The sequence below is a fragment of the Blastomyces gilchristii genome, assembly GCF_000003855.2.
Source record: "Blastomyces gilchristii SLH14081 genomic scaffold supercont1.31, whole genome shotgun sequence".
NCBI classification, from domain to species: Eukaryota; Fungi; Ascomycota; class Eurotiomycetes; order Onygenales; family Ajellomycetaceae; genus Blastomyces; species Blastomyces gilchristii.
The window spans coordinates 22,530-36,627 of record NW_003101652.1 but is presented as its reverse complement, the minus strand read 5'-3'; the positions used below and the strand labels follow the sequence as shown (position 1 = coordinate 36,627).

Below are 14,098 nucleotides of genomic sequence, written 5' to 3'. Positions count from 1 at the left end.
AGCTTTTCTATAAAGCTTATTCTATCAGATATATGAATTACTGAGATCTATAGTATTAAATCAGAGTCATTAATTCATGAGCACTCTCTGAACAAGAATCTGTTAAGTTCTCAAGATTATACACTGTTTATTAACTGTCTATCACTCTGAGACTGATGATGCATTAGAACAGATAATTCAGACTGTGAAGAATTATCTCTATAAGTTCTGTAATCACTTATAAGATGATTGATATGATCTTCTTCTACACACAGAGATCACTATAACAGTCATGCTGTCATTTTATAGATATAAGTCTGTTCTTTCTTATACATAGATATTACATGAAAGTGTTGAATCTTCTAGAGATTACACAGTTTATACCAGACCTCTGCAATTCAATTCAGATCACTGATAATATAGTAATGAAACTCTGAGATATCTGTGATTAAGCAGAGATCTTCATAACAACTGTAAAACAAGATTAAGAGAATTAAATTAATATTCACTAAGATCTCACTGAACAATATAAGATAGAAGATCTGATATGATTGAATCTTAAGAATATATAAATCACACATTCATCTTGTATGCTAGATTATCATTACATCAAGTATAAAGTGATAGAAGTTTTAGATAGTCATAACTACTGTCTTGACATATTATCAGAGATTTATAATGTATTTTACACAAGCTTGCTTCACTGCACTGTCACTGATTCATTCTCTTTTTAACTGACTTCTGACTGACAGTCACCAGGCATCATAGAAGAAGATAATGAGCTTGAGTGAGAGATTGAGAATATTCTTGATAAGAGACCTCATAATCACAGCTGACAATATCTTGTGAAATGAGTCAGCTATGATTAACTGACCTGAACTCTGAGTTTCATGTTATCTGAAACAGCAGCTCTTGACTGATGAGAACTACTTCTGAAAGAGAGAGCTAATGTGACAGGCTGCACCTGATCAATTATATAGACTATTCTGTTACACTTCACAGATCTCAATCACTTTATTCTTAAACATGTACACTCTGATTCTCAGTCATTCTCAATCACTGATTCTCAGCTGCTATGAACACGCGTATATTCTCCCGCTCTGAAGCTTTACTGTGTACACCATCACATATGTGTATAAATATTCATCTTAATTGCTGATTCTCGCACTTTCTCTTTCTTTCCTTCTCTAACATTTTTATCTTTGTTATATAAGACCTATCAATATTATACCGATCTATTCGGCGTAGACCTCTTACACAATCTGATTAATGTGATTAATTGAGTGAAGGTGAAGATTGTATTATTTGATCTCAATCTTCACTCTCATTAGAGACTAAACTGGCCGCTGAGATCATGAATTTCACATTTAATCTCATTTAGTCTGGTCTCATACATTTCTTGGCGTGAATCCCACTAGGACTGGCTATCAAAAAAAAATGTAAAGTGACTATATATCAGATCTTAAAATGAAATCATGACTTGAAAAAAATGAGAAAGTGATCTCATTTGATCTCATTTAGTTTCATTCTTAGTATAAAGTTACTATTTTTAGACATTTTAAGGTTTTTTTTAGACTATTTTTAATTTTTTAAAAAGTAATGCTTTTTAATAACACTCAAATAAGATTTAATAACACTTAAATAAGATTTAAAGTCATTTAAAGTAATAAAAATAATTTAAATTGAGAAGTGAAAATCATGATCTCATTTGAAAAATGTGACAAGAGTAGACAGTAAGTCTCACTGAGACAGTATGAGACTACTATCTAATATTAAAACCATGTAATGAGATCAGTCAAATTGATAATGAAACTATTAAAAAATCTGGTCCTGATTTCAGACACGGTCACACAGTCAGTCTATCAGAGACTGATAAGCAAAGTTCATCTTAAGAATGATTAAATCAGATATAATAATTACATTCTTTTAAAGAATATTTTCTAAAGTATATTTAGAGAGAAAGCTGAAGAATTGAGTAATGAAATAATTAGAATTATTAAGTCAGTAAGAGTTATAGAATTACTGCTTTTCTATGATTTTACACCTTGTCTTATGAATATACCTGAGCTGGTACCTATTCAGAATGATGAAATTGAGATATATAATATATAAAATCTAGATAGACTGTTAATTTATTCAGCTACAAGATTTACAGAATTGAATGATTATATCAGTTAAACATTAATAAAGAGATGATGATGTCTGTATCACAGAATACTCATAGTGAATAAAAACAAGAGAGAAAGATTAAGTGTTATATATGATTAAAATGCAGAGAGATTCTGAGAGTCTTTAACTGTGAATTCTTAATTATCACAGGACTACAGAAATTGATTCAATAGCCTCTGTCATTCACAGATCAGTATGGTTACAAGTTAGCTGTCTTTAAGTCTATCAGGTTCATGAACTGTGATTCATGAACCTGTCAGACCTATTAGCTCCAGCCTTCAGCATGGCAACCTAGGTCACTGAACCTACTACACATGTTCTTAAGCACTGGTCATACTACCTCTTTCCTTGATCATTGTGCTAGTGATCACATGATGTAGTCTCTGATCTTTTATCAATCTTCTTCTGCCACTGTGCCTCTGACCTTATAGAACTTCAGTCCTCAGGTTTGTACTCTAGCTGACTCTCAGTCAACTGAATTAATCTCTATTCTGAACATGTATTTCTATTCTTCTCCGCCCATGCGGCTCATCGAATATAGGGACACAACTGAGAGATGTTAATAGAATGCTGACTAATCTTGCTGATGGCCTCATTGCCTATTAGTGAGTTTTACTAAGCAAACGACAACAGGTTGCTGACTACTCCTACTGTTGCCTGTCAGTTAATTATGTAAAGTTTCATCTTCTATTCATACACAAATGGGAAGTGTCAAGGGCGTTTGAACTGATATCTGTAGTTCTGTGGCGACCAAGAACTGTCAGCCTCTACAAGCACATCAAAAAGAGTTGCAGGGCATGCTGCCAACACATTTATTTCACTGCTGAGGAAAATTCAAGAATGGTTTGAGCTGAACCTAGTAGTGCCTGTAAAAGGCTGGCATCGCTGCCGTTCGGCCAGCATGGGTATTGGGGTGCAGTGTGCCCAGGGTGGATCGAAATTATATAGAAAATAGGGATAGCTTGGATTTTCAAAAGAGATTCTTACAGCTTGGTAGAATTCGCCACTCAGCATCCGGAATCTCTAATTTTCCGGGCGCAGTATATATCCTCTCTCGAAGCATGCTGTTAAGGCGCCACGTGACATACAACAAAGATCTGTAATCCCTCTATTTTACCCAGGAGAGATGCTTCGAGCTAGTTTCCTTTCTTCCTCTCTCCTTTGCTGCGACTCGTTCCTAGAACCAACCTCCTACTTAATATTAATCATTATTTTTTACCTGATTGAGATGTATTGTACGATTCTGTACGTACAATTCCTTACACGCCATCCGATTTCGCCCGCAATCCATTTCGCTTGCAATCCCATTTCGTTTCGCTCGCAATCCATCGCCATTTCACAATCCATCGACAGAGTAGTTGTCTCATTTCAAGGCTATACATGGAATGCCCCTGGGTTACTCCTCAGTATAAAAATGCTCAGTGAGAATAGAGAGATATTGAGTGAGAAACAACAACAGAAAGCACTACTGTTGCTAGAAATCAACGGTCAAGGAAGCTTAGTCATTTGATTTTTTTGAAAGAAATCACGCGTGGCAACATTCGCGGCTTCTTTGAAACCAGAGTGCTACGTAGGAGAGCCAAATGAGCTGCGGGCGGAATGGATTGCGAACGAAATGTCAGTAAGAATAGCGGGTGGTGAAAGTTAGAACAATGTGGACCTGAAGGGCAGGGCCATCAAAAATTTATAGAATTGTAGAAAGGAAAACATATTCAAGACAATCAGACAATTGTCTGAAGAATTATACTGTGATTGACGTCTGGCTTAAGGAAGACTTGGGGAGGTTTCTGGCTTAGGGAGGACTGCTGGCCTAGGGAGACTGCTGGCCTAGGAGAGGCTGCCTGCTTGAGGAGACTACTGACTTGGGGGAGACTGCTGACCTAGGGAAACTGCTGACCTAGGGAGACTGCTGGCTTAGGGAGACTGCTGGCCCTAGGGAGAATGCTGGCCTAGGGAGACTGCTGGCTTAGGGAGACTGCTGGCCTAGGGAAACTGCTGACTCAGGGAGATCCCGAATCGGAGTAGGCATGGCCTGGTCATGCCGGATATCATTCCTAGGCGAAAATTATCCCCTACTCTTCATAACATCCGTGGCCTGGTCATGATATCATCCATGGATGCCACAGTCTGAATTCATTTACAGAAGGAAGCTTGGAATGGATTAAGAAGCGAGCCAACAGCAACTTCGCATTTGTGGGCTATGAAGGATGGTAAAACATATCTGACAATTCTAATAATTCCGTCATAGAAGCAACTTTCTAAGTCAGATATGAAAATAAAAATGGAAAAAAGAAGATTATTATTATTATTATTCTTCAATTATAGATGTATGCAGTCAGAGACTATGACATCTGCCTGAGAACTTTTAGTTCTCAGGGTTTTTCCTATATCTGTAAAGTTAACTATTATACATTCATCAATTTCAGATATGCAAAATCAGAAAATTCCAGCTCAGAATACAAAAACTGTTTATAAATTGCAGTGTTTTAACATCATCTCATACTTTGAAATCATTTGACAATATCATGACAAAGGAAAAGAGAACACAGTCTTAAAGATAGACACATTAAATAGATAGATAGAAAGAAATTGAAAGAAAAAGATAAAATAAAGAAAGACTGTAACAAAACAAATTATTGAAAGATAGTATATAGCTGTTTTAACAGACTATATCTGGTTGATTTTCTCCTCTTCATATTCAGATAATTCTGAATTTAGTCATTTTCTTATAGCTGCTTGAGTTTCTGATAGAAAGTCTATTAAGTATTTAATTCCTGTCTCAGTTGAGAATAAGAATCTCATATTTAATTGATTTAAATCATACTTCTCTTTCAATCTGACTCTGAGACTATTGTATAATGCACAGTGCATTATAATATACTCAGAATTCTCATTTATATTGCAGAATAAGCATTCTATTGAGTCAAATCTATCATCAAATCTTTGTATATAAGATTTGAAATAGCCATGTCCTAGTTTCAGCTGTATTATAGATGAGAATATTTTCTTTTTACATTTAATTGAACAAGATTTTCACTTGGGTTTTGTTTCAAATCTTGAATAATGTATACTCTTCTTTTATTTCTGCCAGCTTTCATTTCACTTGTCTAAACAAGATTCTTTTATTTTTCTCTTTATAAAAGACCAGGACACAATTTTTTGAATAGATCTGCTTAATTCTGCACCCTTTTTTACAGCTGAATCAGCCAATTCATTGTCATGAATATTCATATAAGCAGGAACTCAGTGCAGATGAATTATCAGCTTTAATATTCTTCTCTTTTGAATTTTCAAAATAGAGCTTAAGATCAGTTCAAGATTCATTTGATCATTATAAATCTGACTATTTCTAAGTCTTTTTAAAGCAGCTTGACTATCAGAGAATATTCATGTCTCTTTTAAACAATTTCCTCTTTTATGAGATTTTATTTCAATGAGTTTGAAAGCTTTCACTATTGCAAATAGTTCAGCATCAAAGACTTCATATTCAGAGTCTAGATTTCAGAAATCTGAGATAAAATTAATATTATCTTCAGTATAAGCAATGTCTGTGCCTAATCTATTCAAGTTCTCATTTTTTAAGTCATCTGAATAAATCAGAATAGAGTCTTTTATATTGATTATAGAAATTCTCTTCAAATACTGTTCATATTCTTTCTCTTTTGATAGTTCACTTATTTATAAGTCTATAAGAGATTCAAGCTTTTCTCTTCAGAGAGATAACTTCTCATAATCAACTTTTTCAATATTTAAAGAAGAAAATTGATTTTTAATCAGAGAGTATAGTCTGTACAGTTGAGAAGATATTTTCTTTAAAGAATTATTTTCATTTCAATTAAGAAATCTATTTCAATCCAGTTCATTTCCAGAGTTAATTAATAAAAATGAAGAAGAGACTCTTTCTCTGATTATATGATTTAAGCTCATCTTTACAACTCTCAGAGTATAGTTTATACAGGCCTTCTCAAATTTAATAGCAGAAGAAGGAATTGAAGCTTCAATTTTCATTGCTTTAATAGAAGATGATTTGAATACTCTCAGAATTCTTCTCAAGGCTCTGTTTTACAGACTTTGAAAGAGTTCAGTGAAATTCTCTTGATTATTTCATCAAACTTGAACTTTATAATCAGCTACTGATGTAATACAGACTATATATAACTGTTTCATAGCCTGGAAGAATAGACCTCTCTCTGTATTTGATAGTCTGATTATGTTGTTTAATAGTCTTTCTGCCTTAACAGTTCTTTATTAAATGTGATATTTAAAATTCAACTTGAAGTTTAATCACACTTCTAATCATTTGATATTTACACTGGGTTTAATCTCTCTATTTAAAAGAGTTAGAGATAGTTCTTTCTCATTGAATCTCAGAAAGAAGTGAATTAACTCAGTTTTATTCATATCAAATTGAATTTGATTGACTACAGGCGCTAGCCACCCGCAGGATGCACCTTAAGCTAATTACATTTAACCCTCTATAATTAACTGACCACCGTGTCCGTCCTCTCAGGCCAGCCACTAATTTCCAGGGGTGTTAGTTAGTGGCTGCCACCGCCCACTTGGTGGCATACACACCAAGCTTCCGGTTGCTGATCTCGGCCCCATTAGATGCCCATAGGCCTACCAATCAGCTGTTGTGGCCTCACCCCATGTTAGGGACTAATCATAGGCTTGATGACTGCAGTCCTCTCTGCCAGTATTAGGGGTTGGCAGTGAGCTTGCAGGCACTAGCCTATCAGGATGCCCTGTCTAGGGCCTAGATGCGCATCTAGGCCTGCTAGTCGGGTGATTTTCAAAATCATTCCCTGTATTTGAGGGGGAGCTAGGCTCCGATGGCAGCCCTAGTTAGGGACTTGCTTAAGTAGTGTATAACCACTACATTAGGCTTGACTCTATATTGTTAGAACCTTGACAGGTGCACAGTAGGATAGTGGGACATTGACACCCCATGCCGGCCCTGGTGGGTGTTCGCAGGATCTCACTTAACTAGTGGCTTGGCTTGCAGTAGAGAGTTCTACCCCGCACCAAGCCTTACTAATTAGGCTCAGCCCCTATTACATGGGGGCTTTCATGGGTAAGAAGTGGCAGGTGCCAGCGGTGGGATTCGAACCCACACACCCCTAATGTGTGCGGCCATGGTTACCAGTCTTACCAACTGGGCCACGCTGGCGAAAAAAGAAGAAGATGCAGCTGAATTGTTGAGATGAAGACTAACCGTGCCATGCTTACTCACTCTCTGTAGTGAGTGCGCCACAGTGTACAGAAAACCACACTGTATAGAAAATATTTTCAATATCTTCATTCTTCATCTTTAAATAATTATCATTAATTATAATCATGTCTAAATCTTCTAATTACACTGAGAAGCAGTTACAAAGAGCTGTTAACATATATAAAAATAATTCAAAATTAAAAATCACATCTCTGTTATAAGAATTCAAAGTCTCATATATTATCTTATATAAGAGAATCAATGAAAAGAAATCAAGAACTATAAGAGTTTTACTGAATTGAGTATTGAATGACAGTCAGAAAGAGATAATTAAGATATGAATTCATCAGTTAAATATTAATTTTTACTCATTTATTATTAAGTATATCAAAGCTATTATAAACTGTATATTGAGACAGTATTATACAGATTCAGAGACTGCATCTCTCACAGTAAGTAAGATATAAATATATCAATTTATCAAATGTCTATCAGATTATAAATAAGTCAAGTAAAAACTCATGAATTCAAAATAAGTGTCTTATAAGAATATGAGCTTCATTATCAACTGATTTAATTAATATGAAGCTGTCTTTAATTAATATCAATTTTTTCACTGTGATATCTACGACTTTGATGAGATTGAATTTCAAGAAAAAGAAGAATATAAACAGTGAGTTATAACTGTCTTTAGAGATATAAATTTCATTATACAGTTATTATACTTCTGCAGATTAAGTGCAGATAATATAGTATTAAATTCATTGATTATAATGAAAGCAAAAATTCATTTAGAGAATTAATATACATACTTTAACTTATCTGATAACTATGTTATTACTATATTTAAGTCTGACTTTATAAATGATAAGATTGAATTTGAATGAATCAAGCAGTTTAATAAGATGATAAAAAAGCATTAAATAAGCAGTTATTAACTACTATTAATGAATAATCATAATTCTTATCTTATAGAAGAATTTATTCAATACTGTAATCTTCATAAGATTATTCTATTCAGATTCTTATCTTATATAAGTTATATTCTACAATCTCTTGATAATATATCTTTTCAGCAGTATAAGCATTATTATATAAAGACAGTTAATGAGACTACTTACTACAGATATAAGCAGTATAAGAACAGATAATTTCTTACTAATCTGAAGAGTATTCAACTGTAAGTATTCAAATCTGATACTATAAGAGCTGACTTTATCAATTATAGAATATATTCAGTTAATTATGATATAATTCTTAATTAATTAAGATCTCTTACTATTGATGATACTCTGAATCTCAACATATATAATAATAATAATAATATATATAATCACTTTATCTCATCATCTGTAGATTAACTGTTAACTGTCTTCTGATAATTAATCTTCTCAGAGATGATTACAAAACTACATCATTAAATTGATACAGCAGTCAAGATCTTAGAAGATGTGAAGAATACTCTTATATCTGATTTAATAAGATGATTGAACAAGATCTTCAAGAGTAGTATAATTCAGACAGAATTGAATACACACTGTGAGAGTGAACTTACAGATCATTATTAAGTAAATAGATATTAGATTATTAAATTCTTTTATAGACAGATACAAGTAGATGAAGTTCTCACTATTAACAATATCAATTGTAAGATTACAATCTGTAGAGCAGATGAGATGAAAAAGACATTTAATAAGACTCTTCAATTAATTAAAATTAAATCTATAAAATCTACAGTTACTTAATCATAATAAGATAATTCTATAGAATCTTAACTTACAGTGAATTTTACATCTTCTAATGAGTATATAGATAATCTTTATATTATAGATAGATGTGATGATGATTATTAATTAATTTTTGAAGATTACTATATTCAAAATATTTTCTTTATGATGTGGTTTTTCATACACTGTGGCGCAGCATGGCACGGTTAAAGCCTGACTTGCATGAGTCTTAGTAAATAAACCAACCAACTAGCAAGGTCGCTGAAAAAACCCGCCACTAAAGTGTGACGGCTTGGCGTCCTTGTGATTGCGATGAATAAAGTAAACCGACCAATCACAGTTATCCCAGTCACGCCTTGGCGCCCTTCTGGTCCGGACCATCAAGGGCAGACCGGATGAAGGTTGCGATGGGATGGGATGATGGAATACACTCGATCTGAAAGAGAGAGAGGTATGGAAGCCCTCGTGGCACAAGACAAGCTCACAAAATCGACTGATATCTGTACAACAAGTAATCAAAACCACGAAAACGTGTTGGATGACACATCAAAGAACGCGTCACACACTGCACCAGACCCTGAGGAGGCAAATCCGAGACCTCACTGGACTATGAGACCCTCAACAAGGCTTGAAGACAATGACTTAGAACCGTCGAATGCCCTGAAGAAAAAGGCTACAGTCCCTCAGGCTGCAGCAATGTTGAAAAGTGAACCTGGGTTCAGATCAACATTCTTGACAAAGCTAGACAACATCCACGCAATGATAATGGTGTTGACTCAAAAAGCTGACAACTTGAAAACAACAAGTGGACCCCAGGACTCCACTGGAGAGAATGAGTTAAACATGAACAGACTCAATGAACTTACAAGACTCATGATAGAGCTGAGGGATACAACGACCTGACAAAGCCAGGCAATTGATACTCTAAAGATGGACTGCGAAGAGCTGAAAGCAGGCCAACAAATACTACAGGCACAAAATTCGGATCTTAAAGAAGAGATAACTACCTTGAAAACTCAAATCAACCAACCGTCGTGGGCATCGATCGCCGCCATAGGTGCGGGTGAACACCCCCCCAACCCCACACCACCCCCGCCCTCCAAGCCAAAGAACAGGGACCAGAAGGACGCGCTACTATGCATCCGGATCAGCACAGTGATCACACCTACGCCTAGCGACAAGACGGAAGACTCTCTCACAAGATACCTGCCAGCAGAAGAAGTCAAAAACCGAGTGGTAAAGGCACTGCGCAAGAACAAGCCAACAGAAGCTGCTGAAATTGTCAGAATAGGAACAATGAAAACTGGATACATTGTCTGATTCAAGGATGAAGCCTTGAAGGAAGCAGCCAACAAGAATAGTGAATGGTTAAGGGACCTGGGCGACCAGACAAAAGTGGTCAGACCACAGTTCGGGATCGTGGTACACCGCACGCCGACCCGCGAGATTAACCTGACAGATGATAAGGCCAGAAGCATCACCAAAATAACAGAAGAAAATGAGCTCACAGATAAAGGGTTCAAAATTGTGAATATTGCATGGCTCAAGAGAAGGGACTCCGACCTGAGAGTGTCTGCGTTGCTTGGAATCTGATTCAATAACCTAGAACTTAGAAGCCATTCAGTGATGTATGGCTCTGCCTTCAAAAGATATGGCTTTAAACACCATGAGCCTGGGGATTTTAGAAGAAATTCATGCTGTTCCCTCATAATTTAGCAAGTTATTCAGCTGTGATGAAAATTTTATAGAATCTTATCTGTAATAATGTATCACTAGATGCAGATTTCTGAATAAAGTTCTTTAACTCTGCTGATGCACTCTCTAGTTCTTGAAATTGATGCTCTGAAGGATATGGAATATTTCCTCTAGAGATGATATTTAACATGACCAGCTTATTAATGCTCTGAAGAATAGAGAATATTTTCTCTAGAGATGACATTTGACATGACCAGCTCATTGATACTCTGAAGAATAGGGGATATTTCCCCTAGAAATGACATTTGACATGATCAGCTCATTGATGCTCTGAAGAATAGAGGATATTTTCCCTAGAGATGACATTTGACATGACCAGCCCATTGATACTCTGAAGAATAGAGGATATTTTTCCTAGAGATGACATTTGACATGACCAGCTCATTGATGCTCTGAAGAATAGAGGATATTTTCTTTAGAGATGACATTTGACATGACCAGCTCATTGATGCTCTGAAGAATAGAGGATATTTTCTTTAGAGATGACATTTGACATGACCAGCTCATTAATACTCTGAAGAATAGAGATATTTTCTCTAGAGATGACATTGACATGACCAGCTTATTAATGCTCTGAAGAATAGATCAATGACTTTGATCATACTAGATATCATTTCTAAAAGAAAATTATCCTCTACTCTTCAGAACATCTGTGGCCTGGTCATACTAAATATATCACAACTATTCACATGATATATCACAGTCTGAATTCATTTACAGAATGATTAAGAAGTGAGTCAACAGCAACTTCACATATCTGAAAATTCTAATAAATCTGTCATAGAAGCAACTTTCTAAGTCAGGTGAGAACTGAAGCATGAGTCTGAGTAAATATATCAGTCAACTAGCAAGGTCACTGAAAAAACCCACCTGAAATAGCCACTGAAGACTCACCAATTACAGGTGAGCTTTAGGAAGATTTCTGGGATAGAGCTGGTGAGAATTCTCTACCAGTCAACCATTTTGGTGCATAGTTGCGTTATTCCTCGCATCTCATGCCATGGTCGACACTGGAAGAAAACATTTACCTGGTAGACGGTTGAAGAGGGAAGGTGGGTATATACGCACCATGAGGCCACGGTTTCGAGGATATGGCCGTGGCTATATTCTGCCCCGTGCCCTGGGAAGAGAACTATTTTTGGGCTTGCAGCTGTCTTTGAATACTAGCTGGGAGATAATGCAAGCTGATTTTCAGTGCCTGCCATTCCAGTGCCTGCCAATTTCCCAGGAGAGAGCAAGAAACAAGAATAGGCGGGTGTCAGAAATGGATTGCAAAAGAGAATGAGTTGTGCGTTGTCAAAATGATGAGCTCCACGATTTTGGATCGCAGAGTCTTGAGAATGTAAACAACTACAGTAGAATGGCCGATCGCTCGAAGTATCTTTCAACAGAAGCAGCCTTTATGCCGGGAAACCTTAATTTGGTGAGAAATCTCTTTTATTCTGCTGTTAAACATAGTTTAATAACCCTTATAAACTAAAATTACACAACTAAAATTTGAGCTGTGCATAATTATATGATAAGTTTTTGCATGATATCATAGCAAGATTTCCTCTAGAATGAAGTCACTGAAAGAAATTAAAAGATGAGAAAACATGAATAAGTCAAAAACAGTGCCTGGTCATGGCAAATATCATTTCTAGAGAAAAAGTGACCTCATAGTTTCTTCAAGAGTTTCTAGTGAATAAATCTGCTCTTTCACATTTCTACAGATTATTCCTGTTTGATTTTATCTAATAATCTGTGCTTATGTATTGATGGCAGGGCACTTTGTAGCAAAAGTATTAAAAGTAAGAAAAGATTAGAAATAATAGAAATATGATTTAATTATCAGACATTCTCTGTAAAAACCTATGAATGTAAACAGGGGCTGTGTACACTCTGAGTATGACTCTTGAATTTCATGAGACAGAGTGAAATCAAGGTGATACTCTGTATTTTACAGATTTCACAGAGTTTTTATCTGAAGAAGTACATCTTCAGCTGCTTGCAGTGAATACTCTTAATATGATTTCAGAACTTGTTTATATGCTTTCAGACCTTCATTTACTCTTTTCAGAGCAATAAGATATCAGTGATATAGAATAAACACTGCTTTTCACTCAGCTTCACTGAAATATATTCTTTCACTCACACAGTATCTAGAGATAAGTCATACTGAAAATATTGCTGTGATAACTGCTGTTTCTTGTGATAATCTTAATACTGAATCTTCTTCTGACACTGCAGCTTGAACTAGATAATAATACATATATATCAGTGTGTGAGCTGCTCATTCTCAGTCAGTTTCTGAGTGTCAGTGCATGTCAGCTCAATGATCTATCTTCATTCTAAGATCTGAAGTGAGAATGAGACTGAACACTCATTCAGAGAATCACAGATTATGCTATTATAAAGTTACTGATTAAATCACTCTGTATCAGCATGCTGAAAGTGTCACTATCTCTGTTACTTAATAAGCTTAAAGTGAAGATAAACTTTGCTACAGTTCAACTGAGAAACTGTCTTTATTTTCTTCTTATACAGTGAAGTTTTATCTTATGCTGTCAATATGAAATAGAATCTCATTACTCTCAGCTTCTCAGTCAGCTCTTTACTACACTCAGTAAGCTCTCTAATTTTTAAGTTATTAGTAATCTTTCTTTTCAGCTCATTATTAAGTTCTGTAAGAGCAGTAGTATCAGTGTTCAAGAACAGCTTATAAACTGTTTTCTGAATCACTTCATTTAATGAGAGCTTCATGACTGTAGCTTTCAGATTGAATTAGATGATCATGTCTAGATAGTACTGTACTGCATTGAATTCATAATTGATGACTTAATTCTGAACAGAGAACAGAGCTTTGACTGTGAATTCAGTAGATCAGCAAACAGTCTGATCAGAGAGAATGAAAAGAAAGAGAGAATAGAAGAGAGAATCAAGAAGAGTGATAAGATATATACTGTTAATAATATTGATAAGAGAGTATTATCAGACATACTGAGTCAGACTATATTTAAGCTCAGTCATCAGATCAAGATATTTGAGATAACTGTTTTATATAGATTCTTTAAGAGACATTCTCTCTGATGTTCAGTATTCATTCTCTGTGTATTCAGACTGATGAAATATCAGTAAGTTCAGTATCTCTGCCTTAATCTTTAGATTCATATCACTTAGATATGATATGATGAGATATCAGTAGATATCTTCAAGCTTTTTGAATTCAGATATGAAGATTTTGTCATCTATTATTATTAAGAGAAGATGACTCAGA

At 35.2% G+C, this 14,098-nt stretch overlaps 2 protein-coding genes and 1 pseudogene across 3 annotated transcripts; 2 read left to right on the top strand and 1 right to left on the bottom strand.

The window, feature by feature from the left end:
- Positions 1 to 7,237: 7,237 nt before the first annotated feature.
- Positions 7,238 to 7,318, bottom strand: BDBG_17908 (annotated as a pseudogene). Its single transcript has one exon. The product of its transcript is annotated as a tRNA-OTHER (tRNA).
- Positions 7,319 to 9,507: 2,189 nt separating this feature from the next.
- BDBG_17907 (uncharacterized protein) lies at positions 9,508 to 9,990 on the top strand (the record flags this gene model as incomplete). The annotated part of the gene is made up of 1 exon (XM_031725526.1): positions 9,508 to 9,990. The coding sequence occupies one exon, from the start codon at positions 9,508 to 9,510 to the stop codon at positions 9,988 to 9,990; it is 483 nt and encodes a 160-aa protein (XP_031581084.1).
- Positions 9,991 to 10,017: 27 nt separating this feature from the next.
- BDBG_17906 (uncharacterized protein) lies at positions 10,018 to 10,680 on the top strand (the record flags this gene model as incomplete). Its single annotated transcript, XM_031725525.1, has 2 exons — positions 10,018 to 10,368; positions 10,414 to 10,680. The coding sequence occupies 2 exons, from the start codon at positions 10,018 to 10,020 to the stop codon at positions 10,678 to 10,680; spliced, it is 618 nt and encodes a 205-aa protein (XP_031581083.1).
- Positions 10,681 to 14,098: the final 3,418 nt, after the last annotated feature.